The sequence below is a fragment of the Megalops cyprinoides genome, chromosome 20 (genome assembly GCF_013368585.1).
Source record: "Megalops cyprinoides isolate fMegCyp1 chromosome 20, fMegCyp1.pri, whole genome shotgun sequence".
Classification (NCBI taxonomy): domain Eukaryota; kingdom Metazoa; phylum Chordata; class Actinopteri; order Elopiformes; family Megalopidae; genus Megalops; species Megalops cyprinoides.
Genome location: NC_050602.1, coordinates 17,700,314 through 17,722,335, shown reverse-complemented (window position 1 = coordinate 17,722,335; position 22,022 = coordinate 17,700,314). Strand labels below are relative to the sequence as shown.

Below are 22,022 nucleotides of genomic sequence, written 5' to 3'. Positions count from 1 at the left end.
TCATATAAAACAATCCTGTCCCACATTGTCACTGCCCACATGCAGAACTTTACATCTGGTTATTTTAAACTTAACCTGCCAGGTGTCTGCCCAGTCCTGGGTATAATTTAACCCTTTTTGAATTATTTTTGTACCTTCCAAGCTGTGAGCTTCACCTCTGAGTTTAGCATCATCTGCAAATGTAACTGTTTTACTTTTAATTGTTCTTCTAAAAATATCTTCTAAAAGTTCTAATATAGTATCAACAACCTAAAAATATCTCTCACTATTTAGTGTCTACTGTACTACTAGAAAATAATAATAATAATGAAGATATTGCATTTCACTTGACATGTTGACTCCTGTATGTATCCTTGTTTTTGTACATTTCGTACTGTCTCATTAAATGCACTTTGTAGTTGCACAGTTGGATGTTTCTGTGGGGTAAGAGTGTCTGCTAAATGACAAAATGTGAATGTAAATGTACTGTATAATACTGTGTACTGTGTGATGAGGAAAAGTGTGTATTTAAAAAAGACATTTTGTTCAAGCATTCTTATGACGCTTATTCAACAGTGATGGGCAAAAAAAAAAAATGTATTGCAGGTGACTAGGTCACTGAAGGTCATCAAGGTTTACAGTGAGTTCACACTTCCAAAAACCTTTTTAAGCAACGGCAGTCAACACCATTGTGAACTGAGATGTTTACTGGATATTTTAAGTCTGAATAACAACTCAAGGGCCACTTCGAAAGTATGACTCAATGCAACACAATACAGTCAGAAATCCACTGCCTTAAATGGAAGATTAATTAACTAAACAACACTGGTGTTCCTCTAATTTGTCAGCCATTTGATTTAAATATCAGTTTTTTATATAAATACTGTCTATGAGTTCATTTTGTCCAACAGGAAAATGTGTAGGCTACTTAGCTCCTAATGGATAACATTGTAAGACATGACATTGATGACCGTTACTACTGATGGTTCTTATCGTCAATTTTTTATCACCATTGATGGTAGGAACTAGACACTAGCGTTATTTGGACAAAAGCTACGTTTGCGCAAAGACCCTGAATTAGGACACGTCCAGTTGGACGTCACACAACGCAATTAACACCTGTAGCTCTGACTTCTAGCTGCCAGGACCTCCGCTGACACAAAGAAAACTCCTCCATTCGTTTTAATGAGCTAGATTACGGCAGACAGTGTGAGAATACGACCAAATCGCGATCGCTCGACTATCGCTCAGTGGTTGGATGGTGCTTTTTTTCAGATGGGCTTTTACGGCGAACTTCAATTCCCAGAAAGCCATGCAATCTTTAAAGACCGTCTTTGCGTGCCGTGAGGAGCGACACATTTAGCTACCCAAGTTGGTACAGTAGCTGCAAAAGTGCATAGGTTTGCCGGCTGTTTACAAGTCTTTACACGGATCGACCATTGTTCACTGTCGTATCAGATATTTTTTTAAAATTATTTTATAGTATAGAAATAGCAAGCTGTCCAGAAATCCGAATCACGGACAAGCACTTTATCTTGCATGGATTTATTGGAGACATGTTTAGCTCACTATCTTGGTGGCTATTAACAACAAACCAATGAATGTCACAGTTTTGCTAACAGGTAGCCAGGTGGTGCTTGTCCGGTCGCAGTGGAAAGGCCTAAATTATTATTTGTTGTTGTAAAATACTTTTCCGGTTGGGTAACTACGCCTAAGCAGGAAAATGAGCAGAGCGCAGCTAGCTCGCGGGGAATATGACTCAACATGACCAAGTAGCGAGTTCTCAAAAAAAGTGTCGCTACTTGAAATCAAGAGCCCCTTGAAGGGTTCTGAATAGCTTTAATAGACGAGGCGGACATGTATAACTGGGAAATTGGTATTTTCGGACCCCCAAATACACATTACAAACGGGAGTATTTCAAGGTGAGTATTGATAGCGATTGTATAACTTTACCTAAGTTAACGGTTGCTTGTTGTGTCTCATTTGCATACCGGTCATTTAGCAAAGTAGCAATACAGAAACGAACAGGTGGCATTTTTCCTAAGCACTCTCGATTCATGTTTGGGCAGGTAGCGCCGGCGTTAGCTAACCAGTCTGAATGGTTTGCCTATACGGTATGTTCCAACAAGCCTTGTTAGCTAACACCTAAGGTAAAATGACTGAGATCATGGAAACGGTCCACCTCTTTGGAGTTCTCCTCTAGCTTGTTGGTAGGTAGCGTCCTAGACTTGGAAATTCATTGGCAGTAGGACAGACTGAATAATATAGAGATGTATAAAATTTGCAGTTGAGTACTGTGCAAGCTCTGCTAAGCTGCATTATTTTTCAGAGACAGCCCTTTCGTGATGCATGGCTCTGTGAGTGACAGCACACCTCAAGGCCCTGTGAGTGACGTCACACCTCGAGGCCCTGTGAGTGACATCACAGCCGAAGCTCCAAAGCCTGCAGTCACACATTTAGGTTTAGACATTATTACATACCTATTATGCAAACAAATGCAGTGTAATCTGCCATGGAATTTTTTTGATTTCTCATGACAATTATAATGAAGCAACAGCTTTGATCTTGAGTTAGGGTCTGCTCTCCTGCACCCCTGTAACAGGGGGCGGGGAAGGTAGTCTCACCTGTCCTCCACCCTGTTTCAGCTGAAATCCCTCATCCACACTAAGAGTGGGGGAAGGAAGTAAGATGACAGGAGAAGGGCCTGATTTCCTGCGGGGCTAAGCCACGCTGGCCTGGTTTACTTCCCCCCCCTGCTCCCCCTCCTCCTCAGCTGCCACCGCACAGCCATCCACGCTCGCTGCAGAGAACTTTTGGCTCGCAGCCCAAGGCGACAGCGAACACACTAATTTCGGAGGTATTTTAATGTGGGCCTGTCCCTGCTGGCATACTGAATGGAGGTTATGTTCTGCTGTCATTGTGGACCGTTCCACCAGTGGGAACCTCTGACAGTGTAGCAGTTAAATTCTATGGTTTAATTTAATTAGGCCTGGATTTGCACCCCACCAGTTACGGTGCGAGGTTCATCACTTGCTCAAAAAAAAAAAAAAAAAATCAAGCATGTACAGTACCTGTCAAAAGTTTGGACACACCTGATTAAGGTAATGAGGGAAAAATGCATTCAGAGACATTTTGATCTGAAGACTTTGCTTTAATGCTTGAAATTTATTTCTTAGGCATCAGCTTCATAATTTATATTTTTCTGTGTATGAATGTCTCTCCGGTTTATGTGCGTGTGTGTTTGTATGCTAAAGTGTGCCCATTTGTGCACATGCCTGTGTGTTTGTGTGTGGGTGCATGCATGTGTTTTTGTATGTGTATGTGTGTGTGTGTTTGTGAGCGTGTGTGTGTGTGTGTGTGTGTGTGTGCATGCTTGCACACATATGTGTAAGGGATTATGGAAGCTACATCTGGGGAGAGTAATGCTGTTACACTTGTAGAGGGTTCCCTCCTTGCGTTTGCGGTATGCCTCCTGTCAGACAGCAACAGAGGCTGCCTCCATGCACCCTGTCCGAGAGTGAAATGCGCCTGTTACCAAAGGATTACAAATGAGGGCACACTGATGCAGAGCCAGAATGCAAACTGTCTGTACTATTGCCTACATGGTCTTTGAATTATTACTGCCATATTAATACTACATTGAGGATTTATAATGTATGTTAAGTGGAATGCATTTGGCAGTTAACTGGTACAATCTGAAGGCTTTTGTGTGCAGCCCTACTGCATGAACAGATGAAGGAGTGCATATGAATTCCCCCAGCTGCACTGGAAACAGTTTGCTTAGGAATGACATTCACAGATGGAAACTAGTGCCACTACACAGTAGGTCATTTCACTGAGCCCAGCTGCTGGTGTCCAAGTAGTAACCCCAAGCAGGGGCTAAATGAATATTCAAACACATTTTTAGAACATAGAGATTGACACTGTGCAGCCAATATTTCTATATGGCCAGAAGGTTTCAGATCTGAATCCTGAGTGGCTTTCTGCAGTGTGCCCTTGAGAAAGGTACTTGAGCTGAACTCCACTGCACTTCAGTAAATATTCCACTGAGTGAGTCATATGTCACATGTTGAGTTGTGATAATTATTGTGCTGGTACACAGTTGAGGGCATCAGCAGATTACTGCCCAGTGTGACATCATTATGTGAGAGTGTCCACCTCCCATTGTGACATCACAGTGTGAGACTGCCTTGTCCTTCTCCACACTGTCTTTTGTGACATCACTGTATGTGTCTGTCTCACACCCCCACTCTCTGTCTTTTATGACATCACCGCATGTGCTCTGACACAGGAAGATCAGGTATCTGGCTTAGTTTGCCCTGCACCTGGCATTGGAGCACTTTGGAAATGGTGCCAGTAACAGTTGGTTTACCTGACAACAAAGGGTGTGTCTGTGTGTGATAGAGTCAGTGTGGGTGTGCTGTGTTTGTGTCTCAGGGATAGCTGTAGAAATTCCACAAATTACATTTTCAGATGCCTCAGTACCTCAGAACATGAGTATTTCCAATTTAAAAAGGTTTATGAACTATGTACATAAAGTGAATATTAAATGACAGGCAAATTTGTGTCACAGTATTGGTTGGCTGAACTGTTTTTGTGTAATATCGCAAAGGTTGATGGCATCAAAGAGCTATAATTTACAGGAAAGGCTGTTCAGTTGTTCCTCATACAACTTCTAAAAATATAAACAGCTCTAACCAATTAGTCCTTATGACCACAGGCATATGCAGCACATCCACTTTTATGAGCCCTCAGAGAAATCTAGACTCTAACAGTGTGGGCCAATCAGAAGGTTCCTCTGTCCATATCGGAGCGCTTTGATTAGTTCAAGTCAGTGAGTCATTCCGAGCACATGCTGGCTCCATCTGTTTTGTGGGTCATGAAGCCTGACTTTCTCATCACTGCCCAGCGCAGTAACGAGGACTGAAGGCAGTGACTAAACTCGGTGGCGTCTCCTGTATCGATTGTTGTTTTTCTTGATTTCAGGCTCTTGTGAAATTCCCCATCGATTACTCCTACTCACCACCTGCCTTCAGGGTCGTCGCCAGAAGGTGGCACCCCGACCTTTATGAGGTAAGAAACTTTTCTTCCCCCCCCAGCCCCCCACACCACACACACACACACACACAAAACCCCTCAGAATGGAGAAAAGCTTTCAGATGCCCATTAGTACATCAACACACAGGCACACAAATGGTTGCATGGACATGGACACACACACATAGAGACGCACACTAAGGATCAGAGGCAGTTAGGAAGTTGTGCTACTTTTCCTATTGATCTAGCACAGTGTCGGCTGCTGGACAATATACATTCTAACCATTTAATAGAGAGATATATTCATCCCAGGCCACATATTTATCCAGCCTCCCAGAATAGGAAATGGGTACTAAGTGTTCAAATTATGAGAGTGATGCATATTTGCTCCCATTTTTACACCTAATAAAACAAGCTACTTATCAAGATTTGAAAGTACTCCTATGTGGACAGGTATTTAAGAGTCTTCCTGACCCATAAAGAGTTGCATGACGTGGCTTTATTGAGGAGCCACGCAAGCTTTTTTTTGGAAGAGGAAACGTTTTGCCAACAGAGCTTGTACGAAGATACTTGTTGTGTCTACAGGAAGAATGTCAGCACCATACCTTATGCTCATTCTGCTGTATTTCCTAGAACTTTGACAGGAAAGGACAGGGTTACCTATGTAGCAGTGTTGAACTGTACAACAATGCACCTGTACCCATGCAACTATGCAACTTTAAGAGTTTTAGGAGTAGTGTGCTGTAATACGTATGACATCTATGTTTTGAACCACGGAACAGATAACAGATAATCTTTTTTTTATGCTCATTAATGTGCTTGGTCTACTTCAGATGCCAGTAGGAAGCCCATCGTAATAATTCTTACGCTGGTTGATAGTGTGACGTCTGTCCTCCCTTTTGGAGTCTCCGCATTTCCTGTTTCTTTCTCTCAAGGTCCCCTCCTTCCTTTTCCAGTATGCTTTTCCCGCTCCTATGTTCCCATGGCAGCCATAGATGCTGAGTAGTTCTGCACTGTTGGCTGGGCAACTGCAATATTTAGAAAGCGAGAGGGGGGAGACTGCAAGACAGAGTGAGAGAGACTCAAAGGATGTGTTCATGTGCGTGTGTGTACATGTGGGAGAGAGAGGGAGAAGGAGACGATGTGTCCCAAACGTGTCCTCTTTATGTCATTAGTACATATCACTCACACAGCAATGGTGGCAAAAACACATCCCCACAAGTCTAAAAGTGGTTTTCCATACAATTATTTAAATATGATGGATGAAGTGTTTGCTGGGGGCATTAGTCCTTGATTTCAACCCAGGCCAACAGGTCATGAAATGGTATGGTACTGTTAAAAACTGTAGAAACACTCTGACATCTGTAACCATCTGATTGTCTGGTTTTAAATACACAGCTTTGCAAATCAGATAACCTGTTTCATTCCTGTTTTGTAGTTCTACATAAGAGTGGGGCTTTTTTCGGTGTTCAATTTTTTCATTCACCTGTTTTTGATAATTGCTAAAATCAGTTATTGGTTTGAAAATATGCAGTTATTTCTGTGTGTCCTTTTTCAAAACAAAGCAAACGTCTGAACACTCCAGCACATTATTACATCCAATTATGATATTCAAAAATGTGATGAAATTATGGCTTTGGAATACAACACCCACAACTCTTTTATATGTCATACATAATCATGTTATTATGGACAGTTTTTGCAGTGCCCCTATTGCTCTGGTACTGTGTAACCCTAACCCTAACCCTAAATACGTACAGGAGATATTTTCACATGCACACAGAAAGTGAACCAGAAGTTGTCATAGATTTTTTTTTTGGGAAATGTTTAAAATCTTGCCATATGTTACAGTAATTCAGCATTTCATTGGTTAAAAATGTGCTGTTCCATTAAGTCATCTCTCTCTGCCATTTTTGCATTGTCTTTCCTCCGCGGTTTTTATCTGCAGGTGTGTCCTTTCGGTTCAGTTTGGAGGTGGAATGTCTGCAATGTTCTGACCCGTTTCCCATGTGTTCACTGGCCCGTTCTGCACTGTCCTCCAGGACCATCCCGCTGAGTGTGATCTCCCTGCTGAATAAGCCCACGCCTCCTCACAGGCCAACATGGAGGTCTGTCGTGTGTCAAAGTTGGGGAGACAACAGCGGAAGGACAGAGTACGCTGATATGATGAGGTGACTCAAAACCTCCGGCACTATGGCAACACCGATATAGCTGCACCTTTCTCTCCTATACTGGAATAGTGTTCTCTTTTTTAGCAAAATCAAATCAGATACATTTAATTCAAGTTATGTTCTTATTAGTTGATACAAAAAAATCCTGTTGTAAAACATTAATGAGGAATTTGAAGCTGACTGTATGTGAACAGAAAGATGGTAGGAACCCAAGCTACACTAGGCCTTGAGTTCTGGCGTAAGAACTTTACCATGCCTGGGATCCAGAGAGGAGAGCACAGGAGAAGACCTTTTCATATTAGTAGATAAATATTCCTATAGTTCCACTTTGATTTCAGGGCCTGTGCCAAGTGTAGCCAACAGTGTGCGGAGCCTCCGGCTGAGGGCCCTATCGGCTGACTCCAGAGCATTGACCCCGCCCCCTCTTTTGCCACAGGAAGTAGGTGATGTCCAGCAGAGGAGAGGCGGAGCGGGACAGGAAGAAGGTGCCTGCCACACTGGCGGAATTCTGCGAGCCATCCCCCAGCAACGGCTCAGACCTCTTATAGGACCCGGAGGACAAGGGCAAGGGCTGCTGCTGTGAAGACGATTAGGGGACAGAGGAGGCCTGAGTGTACACACCCCTGCCCAGCTCTCTTCAGCCATGCCTGTTTGTACCATACATATTTTTCTGTTCCTCCATTTTTACTCTTACATTTTGCATCACCCCTGACCCCCAACCTCTCTTGTCTGGTATCCAGCATGCAATGCTGCCTTGCCAAGCTTAGCCTTCACATATTTAAATTCTGAGTAGTCTTCTCTCCCAAAATCTTCCTCAAACCAGCCTCCTTTTACCAGATTTCAGACTCCAGTCTCTTAGGAATGCCACCCTTTAATAATGAAACGTGTGTGTGTGTGAGAGAGAGAGAGGGAGAGAGAGAGAGAGATGACACTTGTGTCTGGGATTGCCTTTAGATGCTTTCAGTGCTGTTCTCTGGATTTAGACACATTAGCTTTGATTGACTGGCTGTGTGTGCTTTGGTGGCTGTGATGAGGGAGGCTGGTAATGGATTGGTCGCTCCCTCTTAGGTAAGAGTGCCCTTTTGCTGCTCTCTGATTGGAGGTCACCTGCTGTAAACACAGTCCCCGTTCCTAGTTATTACATTCATGCAGGTTGTCACCCAGGCAACCATAGATTCACCTGGTGGCCATCGCATAGTGGCAGCAATAGAGTAAACTGTATGGAAGATGATTTCACAATTAACATTTAAGCAGTACATTTCAGCTGTCTCGCTGCCGGGGATATATAATTGTGTATATGTGTGTGTCTGTGTGTGTGTGTGTGTGTGTGTGTACATGCTCTTGGGGAGGCTGTCGTGGTTGTTCGTCTGATAAAACAAGGCATTAAAATGGGGCCCATATGAAGGGCAGTGGCATGTGTATGCATTAGTGTGTTTGGCTGTGGGAGCCGCGTCTGTTTTCATTTCTTTATCCTAACAATAAGTCCCTTCCAAAATACCTGATCTGGTCGTGTTAAAGTAAGATGCCCAGGGAAAGTGCTTTTTTCATCTTTGGGTAGACAGAGCCTTTGTAAGTCTAGTTTGAAAGTGCTGTTAATTTTTTTCAGACATTGTAAAGTTAAATTGGAGATGCCCGTAAATGTACTATGTTAAAGTTCAATGATGTATATATTCCAACATTTCTCTGATCCTGTCTATCTTCTCTTCCACAGATGCTGCAGAAGCTCTCGGACCACAGGAGTGCTCATAGGTAAGAATGATCCGTGAACCCTGTTCTGCTGCCCCACTCTTCAGTGCACCTACCTTTTCACTTTCACCTTGGCAGTGCAAGGCTGTGATGTGAACCTCTGTCAGTGAAGGATGACTGTCAGTGTTTCAGGTGTCAGAAATTTCCAGCTCAGTGGTAAAGGCACAGAGGGGGCAGTTACAGTGCATGAAAATACTATCGTGATGATGAGTGGAACGGGGGAAGTGGGTGTGACTGTGAGCGGGGACAGAGGAAAGTGCGTGATGAGATCTGTATACTGCAGTCACCTGAAGGCTCAGGTGGTGATGACTTAAAGGATTTCCTGATGCTTTCCTCGCCGTTCATAGATAATAAGCCCCGTTTTGCCCTGCAGGATGGGGATCAGTGATTCTCAGAGGGATAATGGTCAGTGTGAAAATATTTGTCCAGTAAAATCCACATTAGGCATGCGAGTTATGAAATGCTGTCATTAAGACGCTTCTCAGAAGTGCTTATGTAATTGATATTTGTAGAAAGCTTAACTGAGGATTTCCCACTGTTGTGTACATTCATAGGTATATCTCCCCAGACGTCTGTGCATGTAAGTTTCATTTTAGTAAAATATACCTAAATGATGTTTTTCTGCTAAAATGTTTTATAAGCGTAGTCTGGGGCAGCAGTGTAGCGTATTGGTAAGGAGCAGGGCTTGTAACTGAAAGGTTGCCGGTTCGATTCTCTGCTAAGGCACTGCTGCATCCTTGGGCAAGGTAGGTAACCCAGAATTGCCTCAGTAAATATCCAGCTGTATAATTGGATAACATGTAAGAATTGTAACCTATATAAGTCACTCTGCATAAGAGGGTCTGATAAATGACAATAATGAAATAATGAGTTAAAGGAACGAAATGTGTCATCTCAGTGTCACATTACTGCCAGTTGGGGGCAGTAAATCACTGATGCTTTTCTTTGCCAGATAAATGGCTGAGCTATGAACTCTCACTTGGCTGAATACAATTGCAATTTTAGTGCAATTTGAAGTTATCGAACAGACACTTTGGCCTAAAAGTTTTTAAATTGAAAGCAGTGCAGCTGAGCTAAATATTGATCCCTGCCTCTAGATTTGTGTCTCTCCCTGTTGCCTGTGAGAGTGCTGATGGCACTATCTGCATAGAGCAAAACCATAGCAGTTCATGCCTCCTGTGCAGGTAACAGGTATGTGATTTTGCCCCTTAATAGTGTACATTTTAAAGTCAGGAGAGAAAACCATTTCACAACCATCATAAAACTAACCTGGACCTATGCTCAGTCATGTGTAGTACTTGGCATTGGTGTGGATTGAAGGTGGTGTTCAGGAATTGTGGTAGAAACACTGGCACACGAAAAAAGCTTGAATAAATTCTCTGGGGAGGTCATCAGAGCCGACAGCAGCCACACCTATGCATATAGTCTCTGACAAATAGTCCTGACACGCCTTCCAAACTACAGCACCTCCACAGATGGCTCTTGGCAAAACGTTGGTGTTTTGCAACAGCACTGGTGGGATGTGAAGCGAATTGTCAGAGGTTAGTTAAAGGATTACCTTTAGTCTGGCCTTGGACTGCTCCCAGTTGCACTTGTATGAATCATAATGTAATAGTTCTGGGAAGTGTAGTCCACAGCAGGGCCATGTGGAGGGGGTTTGCTATAGCTGTGAAACACTCGCTTGCTGAATGTTCATCTGATGTGTCCTCTCTTCTTTGTGTATCCCCACCCCCTGCCTGAAACCGCAAGACACACGTGTGTTAGCGTGATGGCGTCCAGCAAGAGAGACGGGCTCATGTCACGCAGTGCCTTCCTATTAAAGGACCACAGGTAATATTCCCTTGCACAGCGAAGCACACCATGCTCCACACACACCACAAAGCACTGTCTCCATTTCTGCGGTGCGACTATTTGTTTCCAACCCTTCTCAATTTAAAGATTTTGTATTTGTCTTCATATTCTTAAATATTAAAGGGATATATTGTAGGATCATATTTCTCTATCTCTCAGTGCACAGAGTGAGGATTTTAAGGCATACACTGTACATGATTCCTCTAATTAGTGGTCTTTTGAAACATTAGATGAATCATAGTCTGTCAGGGTGCTATATACATGTATGTGCCAGGTGCTTACTGTTATCTTTAGCTCAGCATCTGCGCTTCCCATATATGGTCTTCAACACAGTGCTCTTAATCCCATTAAGGTTGATTTCTCATGTTATTCTGGAACAACTAGATTTGACAAATCTGTCTCGTTGTTGCATATCATGTTATCTACCAGGCAGCTGCAGTCAAAAAGGGATCATATTTTGAATTTCAGAAGAGCATGTTTTTAAGATGCATGTATAAGTATATTAGGTTGTCAGGGTAACAGAAGTCCACAAAATCTGTTTAAAAGCAGCACAAATATGACCTGTGTTCAGCATCGCAACATGAGTGGGACGTTGTGTTGTGTTGGCCCCGTGTGCGTGAGGAACTTCCTGTTTCTTCCCACCTTTTGAACCCAGAGTGGATTCTGTACTAAATGGAGTGTAGTCTCTCTTGTCGGAGTTAAGTGCTGGAGGAAGCTGAGCGCTCTCTGAACACTCACGCCACTGTGTTACAAGCTGAGCTACAGGGGCTTGTGGGTGTGTGTGTGTGTGTGTGTGTGGGGGGGGGGTCTCTGGCGTCAGCGCAGTGGGGGGGGGGGGGGGGGGGGGGGGTCATACTGGACGGGATTCACATTATGCCAGAGCCTCCTGCAGAGAGGAGATATGGGGGGGACGCATTGGGGAGGGAGCAGGGATTGGGACGGGGGGGTTGTTGCCAAATGTCAAGAGAAAAAAGTGTCACATGGTCACTGTGGAGACCAGCTGGAAAGAGAGAACAACAGACGAAAGGTAAAATTATAAAAATTCAATTCTTTCAATTCTTTCTTCTCTACTTTTTTTTTTCCCTTCAGGTTTGGACATGCCAAATAGAGCCGTCGCCTGTGTGCAACAGTCAGACAGGAAGCACTGGCTCAGCAGGAACCACGGGCTCTGTGTGCCCCCCCCCCCCCACCCCCCCCCCACCGTTACGCTGCAACTCCGAGATCCCCCGAGCTTCGCTTCAGCGAGAGATGGCCAGTCACAGGAGACACAGGCGGAGGTGTCGTTTTACCGCACCTTTCTTGTCGTAACTCAGCCCTCAGCTGGAACTTGCAACTGTGACTTTACAATGCCAGCTTTGAGACTACAGTTGGAAAACACCAAAAGGACACCAAAAGTCAAAAGTTTATTAGATTCCGTATTCTCAAAATGCATATTTTAGATAAAAATCCTGATGTGAGTTTATATTTGCTACCATATCCCCCAATGCCATTGCATGCATTAGTGCAGTTAAATCTCTGGGGAATAATATGTAAGTCCATTTGTGTCTGCGGGAATTAAGTGTGGCATAAGAAGTATGCATGAAATGAAAGCACTATGTCTCAGTGAGAGAGAAGCCGCTGCAGTACACTTACGTTTTTTCACCGTTTGACACTCCTGTCTCTACAGCAAATCCCCATGAGTGGGAACTTTACCAGGACAAATGGGATTCCCAGTAATCTTCAGCATCACATTTCTGCTTATGTGTGGATATGCCCTAAACCAAGCACATCTGAGAAGCCGGTGAACTGTCTTGTTACACACTGGATGTCTATCCTGTCAGTTTGCTTTCTTCATAATTGAAATAACATTATTCATCTGCTTAATCCAGTGTGGTTACCCGGATTTTATTTTGCAGTTGTATGGCTGAATATATGGCTTGAGGTTTCAAGCTCAGGTCCTTGACCCCTCTGCCACATTGCCTCTCGACAATAGGGGGTGCTGTGTGTCTTTATCTTGTGTGATCATTGGTTGTGGGAGATGCTTAGCATTGCCAACCCCGTGGAGCTGCTAATGGGAGATGCTGATATGGGGAAACAGGCACTCCAAATACCAGACATCCACTCAGACAAACCTCAGACCTGAATCAAACAACGCATACTTCAGACAAACATCTACATGTGCACACACGCATACACTTGTGTGCAAACACATACCTGTATAAAAACACTGTCACACACGAAAACGCACCTGTATATACACACATGCACACGTGGCTGCAGCATTTAAGGATTCCATTAGTTTAGGTGGACTTAACACACACAGGTAAGGACTTGGATTATTGAATGTAGCAAAGCCCTAGGGAAAGCCTGATCATAATGATGTTAGTACCTTGGAGTGGAACCAGCAAGCGACCAAAATGTGCTTTACAGAGGAAGCTTGTGCTCTTTTTTTTTATCTCTGCATCTGAAGCTGTAGAGTTCTCTGAGGTGCCATTTCGTCTGGCAGCACACACACACACATCGTCAAATGGTTCTGTCATAATCTTCAAATCGCGCCTTTGGTAATGCCTTGTACACCGATAAAGTGTTAGTTCTAAATTACATGTAATGTTTCTCTATAACCTGTAAACAGTTATATACACTATGAATTGCACTATGAATCAACTAAGCTTGTCTACTTCTAAATGTAGTGGAGGGCTCCATCTTACCGATTGAGCAAACTAAGTCATATCAGGATGGTGTGTCCTTAATATGTTGAACTTCATATTTTCCCTGTGTTGACTGAAATCTGCTGGGTGAACTACTCAGGGATCATTCACTGAGAGAACTGCCCTGGTTGTCTTTTTCACCCCAAGAGAAAACGATGTTACATTCACATTTAGTAGTCTATCTGTTTGAAGCTTCAGTCGTCCATCAGAGTTAACTTTGGTAGACACCACACCATCATCGGTTCCGGGGAAATAGAAGATGGTGGGTAGTAAACCATATAGGAACCGCTTTGTGTTATTGAAAACATCTTATGAGTATTTTATTCCCAGTTACAAACCCAGCACAACTGTTACTGTGCCCTGTGCCACTGTGGTTGAAGTGGTCACCGTCAACATGCATGTGGGGGCGCGTTAGAAAAAGAAATGAATAAACAAGTGTGCCGGCGCTCAGTAGCACCTAGGGAGATTGGAATAGATGCGCTCACGAGGCCGCCGTAGCTGCAGTAATGTGCGGCTCCTCTCCTGACAGTCAGTTAATTGCATTTTAATGCGTTGGAAAGGCTGCGCAATGAGAGCTCTTCCGTCTCCGCTGGATTAAATGTGATTAGAGAAACCGGCTTAAGAGAGATGCTAAAAAATACAGGCATTGTCAAGAACCCAAGTACACACACAGAGAAACAAAAAAAAAATCCTATGAGTTAGTGTGCCAGAGAGAGCTGTATAAAAAATAATGGCGTCAAAATGAATTAAGCCGCGCTGCAATAGACCATTCCTATTCGATGAATTCGTCCATAAAGGCAAATCCGCATAATTGTTCGTAGAACTGCCGGGGTACCTGATTAAATTTATATTTTTCCATTCCTTTCAGGCCAAGATTCAAGTCAACCTCAGTATTGCTTACTGTTACATTGTTTCTTGCATGGTTCAGACGTGAGTAAATTAAAGTTTGAAAGGATGGGATAGGCTATCTCAGAATGTCGAAGTGTCGTAAGAGAAACATTAACAGCGCAATGACCCCATATACTCATTTTAATATGTATTAACTTTTAATGTTAGTTAATGTTAGTTAGTCAGGTCACCAAATATCAGCTTGGTTTTTCCCTGCTCTGCTTGAAGATCTCTGGCGCGTACATAATTGATCGGATTGGCAAAAGGTAATACAAAAAATGTACGCCTAGCGAAAGTAATACGATGATGTTCCATTGCTGTTGTTCTGGTAAAGCACGCAGGGCTAGCAAGGTCTGCGTCGCGCTACATTGTACGTTAGCTTACCATGTATGTTGGCAGAGGAGTCGTATGTCAACATTTTCGCATCTGTGGTTGACAAGTCTCAGGTAAATTTCTAGACGCGGTTTAGTTCAGACAATGTCACCAGCCGCTCTCATTTTCCATCTCTTAGCCTTCTCGCATCTCTCATGCGACACCCTCCTATATTTAAATGCGAAATAAATCTATTTGTTGCCATAGCTCTAGGTAAGTTTCCAAGGAAACCGAGGGTATGTCAGAACAGAACAGACCCGAAGACTGAGAAACAGATTAAACGCCGCTAAGTGCGTTCTGATGTAACCCACACAGAGCAAAGTAAACTTTTTTTTTTTTTAATTTTCAGAACCTTTATCATATAACCCTCATATAGCTTACTTCTTATAAATCGAGAATATTGGTACTTAAAGCCATTTGTTGTTTTTGTTTATTAGAAATCGGAAATGTTTAGTCAAATGGAATTCCATAGCTTGTAGATATCTATAAAACTGTTGATGATATGTTTATGAATCACGGCCTATTTTAAATATTAAAATAGTATGTCATCCCACACCATAGGATTTTAATAAGCTGTATGTGGCGTTTTACTGACGTAATACTTGAGTGCTATATAAGAATATATACTTTCCCATGGAAAAAAATAAGTTGTAGCTTATTTGTAAGATGTGTTTTTGGGGACAAGCCAGCATTGTACATAATAACTTTTTGATTTGAACAGTCAATGTCAACAGTTCTTGTTCTTTACAAAAAATAAGCTGCCGTCCCCGTAATGAGGCTCTCCTATTGGCTGTTCAAAGTAAACGGCACGAGTGGAGTGCGTGTATAAAATGTGCTGCAGGTGCACGCAGCCCTGTTTTTACAGTTCAGACAGAAGTTGGTATGATAAGAAGCGGCGCAGGAGACGGTGCAACAGGCTGAGAACACTTGTTACTGAAGATTCCGCACTCCATCGTTAGAGGACCGCGAGAAAACCTCCGTCCCGCTGTAAGTAATTCAACAGGTGCCATGCACTAAAAGAAAGTGCAGCGGATGTGATTTACGGCAAATGCATTTAGTTACTTCTAATACGCATGCATGTACATTTCACTCATTTTACCAGGGACGGAGAAGAACGGGGGTTGAGGAAATACGAAATGTGTTGTATTATGCACTCTGTAGCTTCCTTTCATCAAAGCTTCATTTCATTCTCAGTCTTTAGACTGAACTTTTTGCGACAACGGTCTTCATTATCAGCTCCAGGTTGGGGTTTTTTGCATCGCCGTGAGGAATTCCTTCCCGTGCATTAGTCTTTTGCTTGGCATATCACTTCTTTACGCGACTACTACGTTTATAAAAACACAAGTTGCTGGAGACTATTTGAAACATACCCTATTGTGTTTGGCATATGAACTAAGTTGACGGGGACGTTGTGGAGTAGAATCGTTACGGCAACTTTAAATAACAAAAGCCTGGAAATTATATACAAGCAGGCTGATGATCAAATGAAAAGAAATTATCGTTGATATTGTGAAATGCAAACAACCACGCGAAACGCGCGTTGCGGAATGTGTTTTCCCAGTTGACTCCTGGGAGCGCAAGACGCATCATCACTGAGCAGCCTCGGTAAACCAGTGTCGCAAAATATTGATACCGCCTTAGTGCCACTAGTTTAATCGCCCTTTCAATTATGGATACAGACTATAAAAACATGAAACTATCGGAAATTTGGTAAGATGACAAATGTTTAATTTGGGAGACAATGGAAAGGTATGGCGCTCAAATTTCAGGAACTGTGAAGGAGCGGTTAGATTGAACGGTTCCCCGAGATTTTGTTATTTATGCATATTTTTTTTCGGCTTTTCGAGATCTTTACAAGAGATTATGTGTGCTGCTCACTGAAAATCAACAAAGCAATCAAAGGTTGCAGTCAGCCTCAAGTGTTACAGGAAAAAAATCAACTAGACTATAAAATGATTTATGGAAAGATAAGGATTCATGTTTTTCCCCTTCCACTTAAACTGGTAAAGGTATGTTCGACATAACAACAAAGTTTACAGATGCCACACACACGCAGATGTACACACAATCAGCTGAAGGTGGTAGTGACAGTACTGCAGTCTTGGCTATTTTTATGATCCTCAATAATCTTTTCTTACAATAAAGGACATTTTGCTGATTACTTATAACAGAGTAATACGTGTTCGTTGACATGTCATAACAGCAGTGTTCATTAAAAAATAAATAAAAAAGTGATTTTGAGGATATTGACAGTACTATCCTCAGTAACTGTGTGTATTTTGTAGGAGTGATATATGGAACTGCCCATCCAATAGTGGTATCATATGTTTAAATTTAATTGGTGGCAAAGGTAAATATTTACCTGGCCTCCACACAAACACTGTATTAACATTATTTTAGGTGTACTCAAAGGAAATGGTTGGGGAACATGCAAGGCGGTGCTCACACTTGGCTCAGCAGATAGTCTTTCTGCAATTTGATTTTAATTTCATGGGCTCTTGGTCACAAACCACACTCTAGCAGCCTATCTGTGTAAGTGGCTAACTGAATTACCATGCTGCCAGAAGTGAAGTGCTTTTGTGAAAGGCAGAGTGCAGGAAAATTCTATTAAATCACCTTTCTGTAGAATCAAATGATTTGTGCTGAATTCTATTAATTGCATAACATTCGGTGCATTTGTGTGAGGAGCGCCATCTCCGTGGTTAATGCTTCGTGTTAATCTTCTGTTGGCTGTTGACTTGTGATCAGTGTCACTTGCTTGCACTGTTTTGAGCCATATCCCTTAATGCCAGCTTCAACAATTTGTTGCCAATGTCTACCACTCAGTGTGAATGCCTTTTACAGAATATTACCTTAAATGATTCATTTGCAAACCAGGCAACCATGCTCTTTACATGTTCAATATTATTTATGTTGTGGATGGTATACAGGTGCCAGTTGCTCAGCCATTTACACTTGTGCTAGTCAGTTTTAGTCATTGCTCATATATTGATGCTAGTTAGTTTCAGTCACCTGCTGAAGAGTACAATGGCTCTGTCTTTCCCAGGAAGCAAACCTTAAACCTTTTGTTCAGAACCCAGTGAAATTTTCCTATTGTGTTATGAGCATGCAGTAAGATGCAGGCCAATAAATATGCTGATGATCACAGCAACCGGTGAGTTTATTTTTACGGTGCTTTTTCAGCTCACTTATACATTAAAATAGAGGTAGTTTACACAGCAACACATTGTTAAAATCAATGCGTTTTCATGGGTTTGTTTAGTAACCTGATCATTGATGTTCATCACAGCATTAATACCTCCTGAAACATTGCATATGTCATGAAGTGGCCGCAAGTGTCTGGTCTTTCCAAACCAGTGTATCATTGATTGGGCTCTCGTGGTCTTTGTGTCACATGAGAACTGCGGTATTTACACACACCAGCTGAGCACAGCTTGGGACTGAAAATAGAAACACATCATTCTGGCATGTTGTGGCATAGTCTAAACCTTCTAAAGCCAATTATTTGGCATGTTCGTTCTTGTGTTGAAATGGCTGATATTCTGGGGATCTTTTCTGCCTGGCTGGGTGATCTGTGATAATCCTGGTGTTATCAGGCTATTAGTTTGGGATGACACAAAAGCTTGGAGCAGCCCCACCGTCCTCTGTTCCCAGCGTCAGTGAAACTGGCTACACTCAGACTGTAGTTCCTGTGACGAGCACATTACATTCTGACAGCTGTTTAATCTTAATCAGTGTTTTATCTGGTATCGGTACCAACTGCTTACTCCGTGTCTGTGTTCCCTAGGTTGATACACCCACTCCCCGCTCCGCCCCCCACCCTACCCTGCCCCGCCCTGTGGACGCCCAGCAGAACTGGACCATGTGGCTTCTGGAGAAGATCCGCGGGTCGGTAGAGAGCAGCGTGCATCGGCAGCCGGAGGCCGGGGACAAGCAGGGCCGGGCCCCCACCTACACCAACGTCCTCACCCCTGACAAGATCCCCGACTTCTTCATCCCCCCCAAGCTCATGTGCTGCCCCCTCGAGGGGGAGACGCCTGAGCCGACGCCCAAAGTGGTGCTGCGCCCCTCCAGCTCAGAGCAGGCCATTGGCATCAAGAAGCCCCCCGGCAGCCCGCGCAGCCCGCGGCTCCTCAGCAAGCTGGCGGGGGACACGCGGAGCCTGCTGAAGGCGGCCAACCGCCACATCATCCAGATCGAGAGCGCCGACGAGATGGTGGCCTGCGAGGCGGGTGACCTGGACACCAACGCCGACCCGCAGTCGCAGACGGCCATGTCGCTGCCCTACGTGCCCAAGGCGCAGACATCCTACGGCTTCGCCACGCTCATGGAGAGCCCCCACACGCGTCGCAAAGAGTCGCTCTTCCACAGCGAGCACACCAGCCCCATCACCTCCCCCAACTCCCAACGCAAGAAGCCGGGCGAGGGCAACCACCTCACCCCGGCCGACTGCAACGCCTCGCACATCAACCCCTACCGCTACTTCAGCGGCGGCGAGAGCGACACCTGCTCCTCCGCTGACTCCTCCCCCTTCAGCTCGCCGCTGCTCTCCCGCTCCGCCTCGCTGCTCAAGATGTTCACCCAGGAGACGCAGGCCAAGGTGGTACGGGCCAAGCGCACGCTGGCCCGCCACAGCTCGCTGTCCACGGACGAGTGCAGCTCGGCCGACACCAGCCCCAACGTGCCTCGCCGCGTCCGCTGCCCCCTGTCGGCCGCCTTCACCCGCGGCGCCGCCGGGGACCAGGCGCGCGGGTCCGAGCGCATGCAGCGGGAGCACACGGTCAACCTGCACAAGGGCGGCACGCTGCGGCTCTGCACGGAGTACGACGGCGACGCCGCCCGCCTGCGCATCCGCGTGCTGGCCGCCGAGGACCTGTACGACAAGATGTGCGACATCAAGAGCATCAACTGCTGCGTGGCGCTCTACCTGAACCCGGGCAAGCTGCAGAAGCAGAGGAGCACCATTGTCAAGAACAGCCGCAACCCCGTCTTCAACGAGGACTTCTTCTTCGACGCGGTGCCCTCCTCGCAGGTGAAGAACCTGGCCGTCAAGATGAAGGTGGTGAACAAGGGGACGAGTCTGAAGAGAGACGTTCTGCTGGGTGAGCGCGAAGTCCCCCTGAAGGACCTGCTCTCTGCCTCTTAGGTCCCTCTAGGGGTCTCAGACTCACTGATGTTGACCTTTGACCTGTTCTAAACTCCCCCCTTTGGGGGAACTAGACTCACTGGTGTTCACCTTTGAACTGCCCTCTGCACCCTAGACCTTTCAGGCCCAGACTCATTGGTGTTGACCTTTGACCTGTTCTGTCTGGTGTTCACCCATTTCTTATGGCCAGATCTCTTCAGGGATGACTCGGCAGGCTTCTTCCGGTTACACAGGCCTGTGGAGACTAACACTGGGGGGTGAAACTGATGTAAATGTTGTAACGGTAAAGGTGAACAGGTCAACAAGCATGTGTGATTCCACTTTGTACTTAGGCTGTCTCTATATTGCTGATTGTGTCTAATATCTCTTGTGGTCCCTCAGCCGTTGAGGCAGGGCTGAGTGAAATCGTGGTTTTTGCGTGGGTTCAGCTCTTGATGGCCAGACATATTCATGGAGCATGGGGCCTTTGAAGTGGCATAATAACCCAAAATGCAAATGTGTGCTTTGATCATGGCTGCAGCCACTAACTTATGAGAATGCCAAAGAATGGGCAGGCCTCAGCAGCAAACACACTTACACTGACATACACACCCGCAAACACACACATTTACACTCACACACCCCCATGGCCATACACAACACACATTCATACACACAGAGACACACTAATACGCTGAGATACATACAAGCACACACATTCACACCGACAGACACACACAGACACTTACACTGACGTACACACAGACACACACTTTCAGAGACATACACACATATTCACTCATACTGTCTCTCTCTCTCACACACACACACACGCACACACACATACGCTCACACAGACCAACAGGAGAAATAATTTGTTTCTGACTTCACTGTCCTGGTTGCTGCACTGTGACTCTGTGAATGTGGAACACTGATGCTTGCTTTCTCCCAGTGTTATTACTCACTTTTGTCCTCAGTTCTTGTTCAATATTGGCTGCCTTTGCTTTGGACTGAATGATCTGAAAAAGGACACCCACAAGCCTTATGATGTAATGCATTTTCAGAATGTTTCATTGCATGTTCAGAAATATTTTCAGTCTGACATGGATTAGCCATTCTTTCCAAAGTGTACATACTCCTTCTGCAGGTTTGGGTCTTTGGATGTAAAACAGTGATGTTGTTTGATATTTCAGTGTGATGCTGTGCTGTGCTGTATCAATCTTCAGCTTGTTTGGTTACAGATGTTGGGGTGTGGTATTGTTTTCAGAGTTTCAGTCGCATGATTTGTTCATATGTACTACTGCTCTTTTTGACATCTTAAGTGGTTTCTGGTCAATATTTTAAAAACGTTAGAACCAAGCAACCTGTGCACATTAGTCCAATGTGTTTGCCATATGCTGCAATCCTTTACCATTCCTGTCTCTGCTTTATCTTGGACAAAGCAGACTGAGCTCCAGGTTTAAGGAACGAAAGATTTCAAAACCAGTTCTGGGAGTGATCAATTCCTTCTCCTGTTTCCTACAGTCTCAGTCTCTCAGTCAGAGACTCTCCAGCTGAACGATTCCAAACAAGCCCCACTCTCTTATTTGAAGTGTTGTTTGATCAAACTGAAATCTCATCAATGCTATCAGCACTGTGATTACAGACAGGGCAGACAACTGATGTACATATAATGTAAAAGTTATATCACCACAGGTCTCAGCAAACACACAGTAAACCTGTGCTGCCTCTGTTTACATTCGATGAAAATTATTTTTGCAACATGTTTTGAGGGTCTTGCGAGTTGTCTTCTCCTTAAAACTTTTGCCTGATTGCCTGACAATGTGCCAGACACATTTTAATGGTCAGTTGCTAGATTTCACATTATCATCTAAACAGCATGGGCCTTGTATTGTTTTAAACTTTGGACCTGGATTAAGTTTCAACTCCAGAATAAATTATTTTGGTAGAGGAATGATTACATGAAAGGAGAGGGCTGTGTTTTTTTAGACTGATCTCAACCAGAGAACAAGGCAACTTGTTCCTGAGATTCAATCAGAATGCAAAAAATCCCTAAAATTAACTGCTTTTCATTGTGCAGTCACAGCCTACAGCTCGGCTGTGCAGATGCTGGTCTATATCCCCTGGTTTCATCAGCCAAATGGTTAATTAGCTGTGAACATGTA

The 22,022-nt window shown here is 44.2% G+C and overlaps 1 protein-coding gene and 2 long non-coding RNA genes across 4 annotated transcripts; all 3 read left to right on the top strand.

Moving 5' to 3' along the window:
• The first annotated feature begins 1,546 nt into the window (after window positions 1–1,546).
• LOC118795295 lies at window positions 1,547–7,708 on the top strand. 2 transcript variants are annotated; one of them, XR_005005808.1, is made up of 5 exons: window positions 1,547–1,902; window positions 2,310–2,391; window positions 4,967–5,053; window positions 7,060–7,188; window positions 7,625–7,708. It is a non-coding gene; the product is annotated as an uncharacterized LOC118795295 (long non-coding RNA). The 2 variants fall into 2 exon arrangements; XR_005005809.1 differs by lacking the exon at window positions 2,310–2,391.
• Window positions 7,709–7,746: 38 nt separating this feature from the next.
• Window positions 7,747–11,964, top strand: LOC118795266. The gene is made up of 4 exons (XR_005005807.1): window positions 7,747–7,837; window positions 8,900–8,937; window positions 10,684–10,764; window positions 11,875–11,964. It is a non-coding gene; the product is annotated as an uncharacterized LOC118795266 (long non-coding RNA).
• A 3,581-nt stretch (window positions 11,965–15,545) lies between these two features.
• LOC118795966 (C2 calcium-dependent domain-containing protein 4C-like) lies at window positions 15,546–20,002 on the top strand. Its single transcript, XM_036554790.1, has 2 exons — window positions 15,546–15,719; window positions 18,520–20,002. Exon 2 carries the CDS (start codon window positions 18,595–18,597, stop codon window positions 19,876–19,878), a length of 1,284 nt encoding a protein of 427 aa, XP_036410683.1. The 5' UTR covers window positions 15,546–15,719; window positions 18,520–18,594; the 3' UTR covers window positions 19,879–20,002.
• Window positions 20,003–22,022: the final 2,020 nt, after the last annotated feature.

Excerpts from the sequence above, each read along its gene's own strand:
- LOC118795966 (XM_036554790.1), top strand. The coding sequence starts at position 18,595 with ATGTGGCTTCTGGAGAAGATCCGCGGGTCGGTAGAGAGCAGCGTGCAT.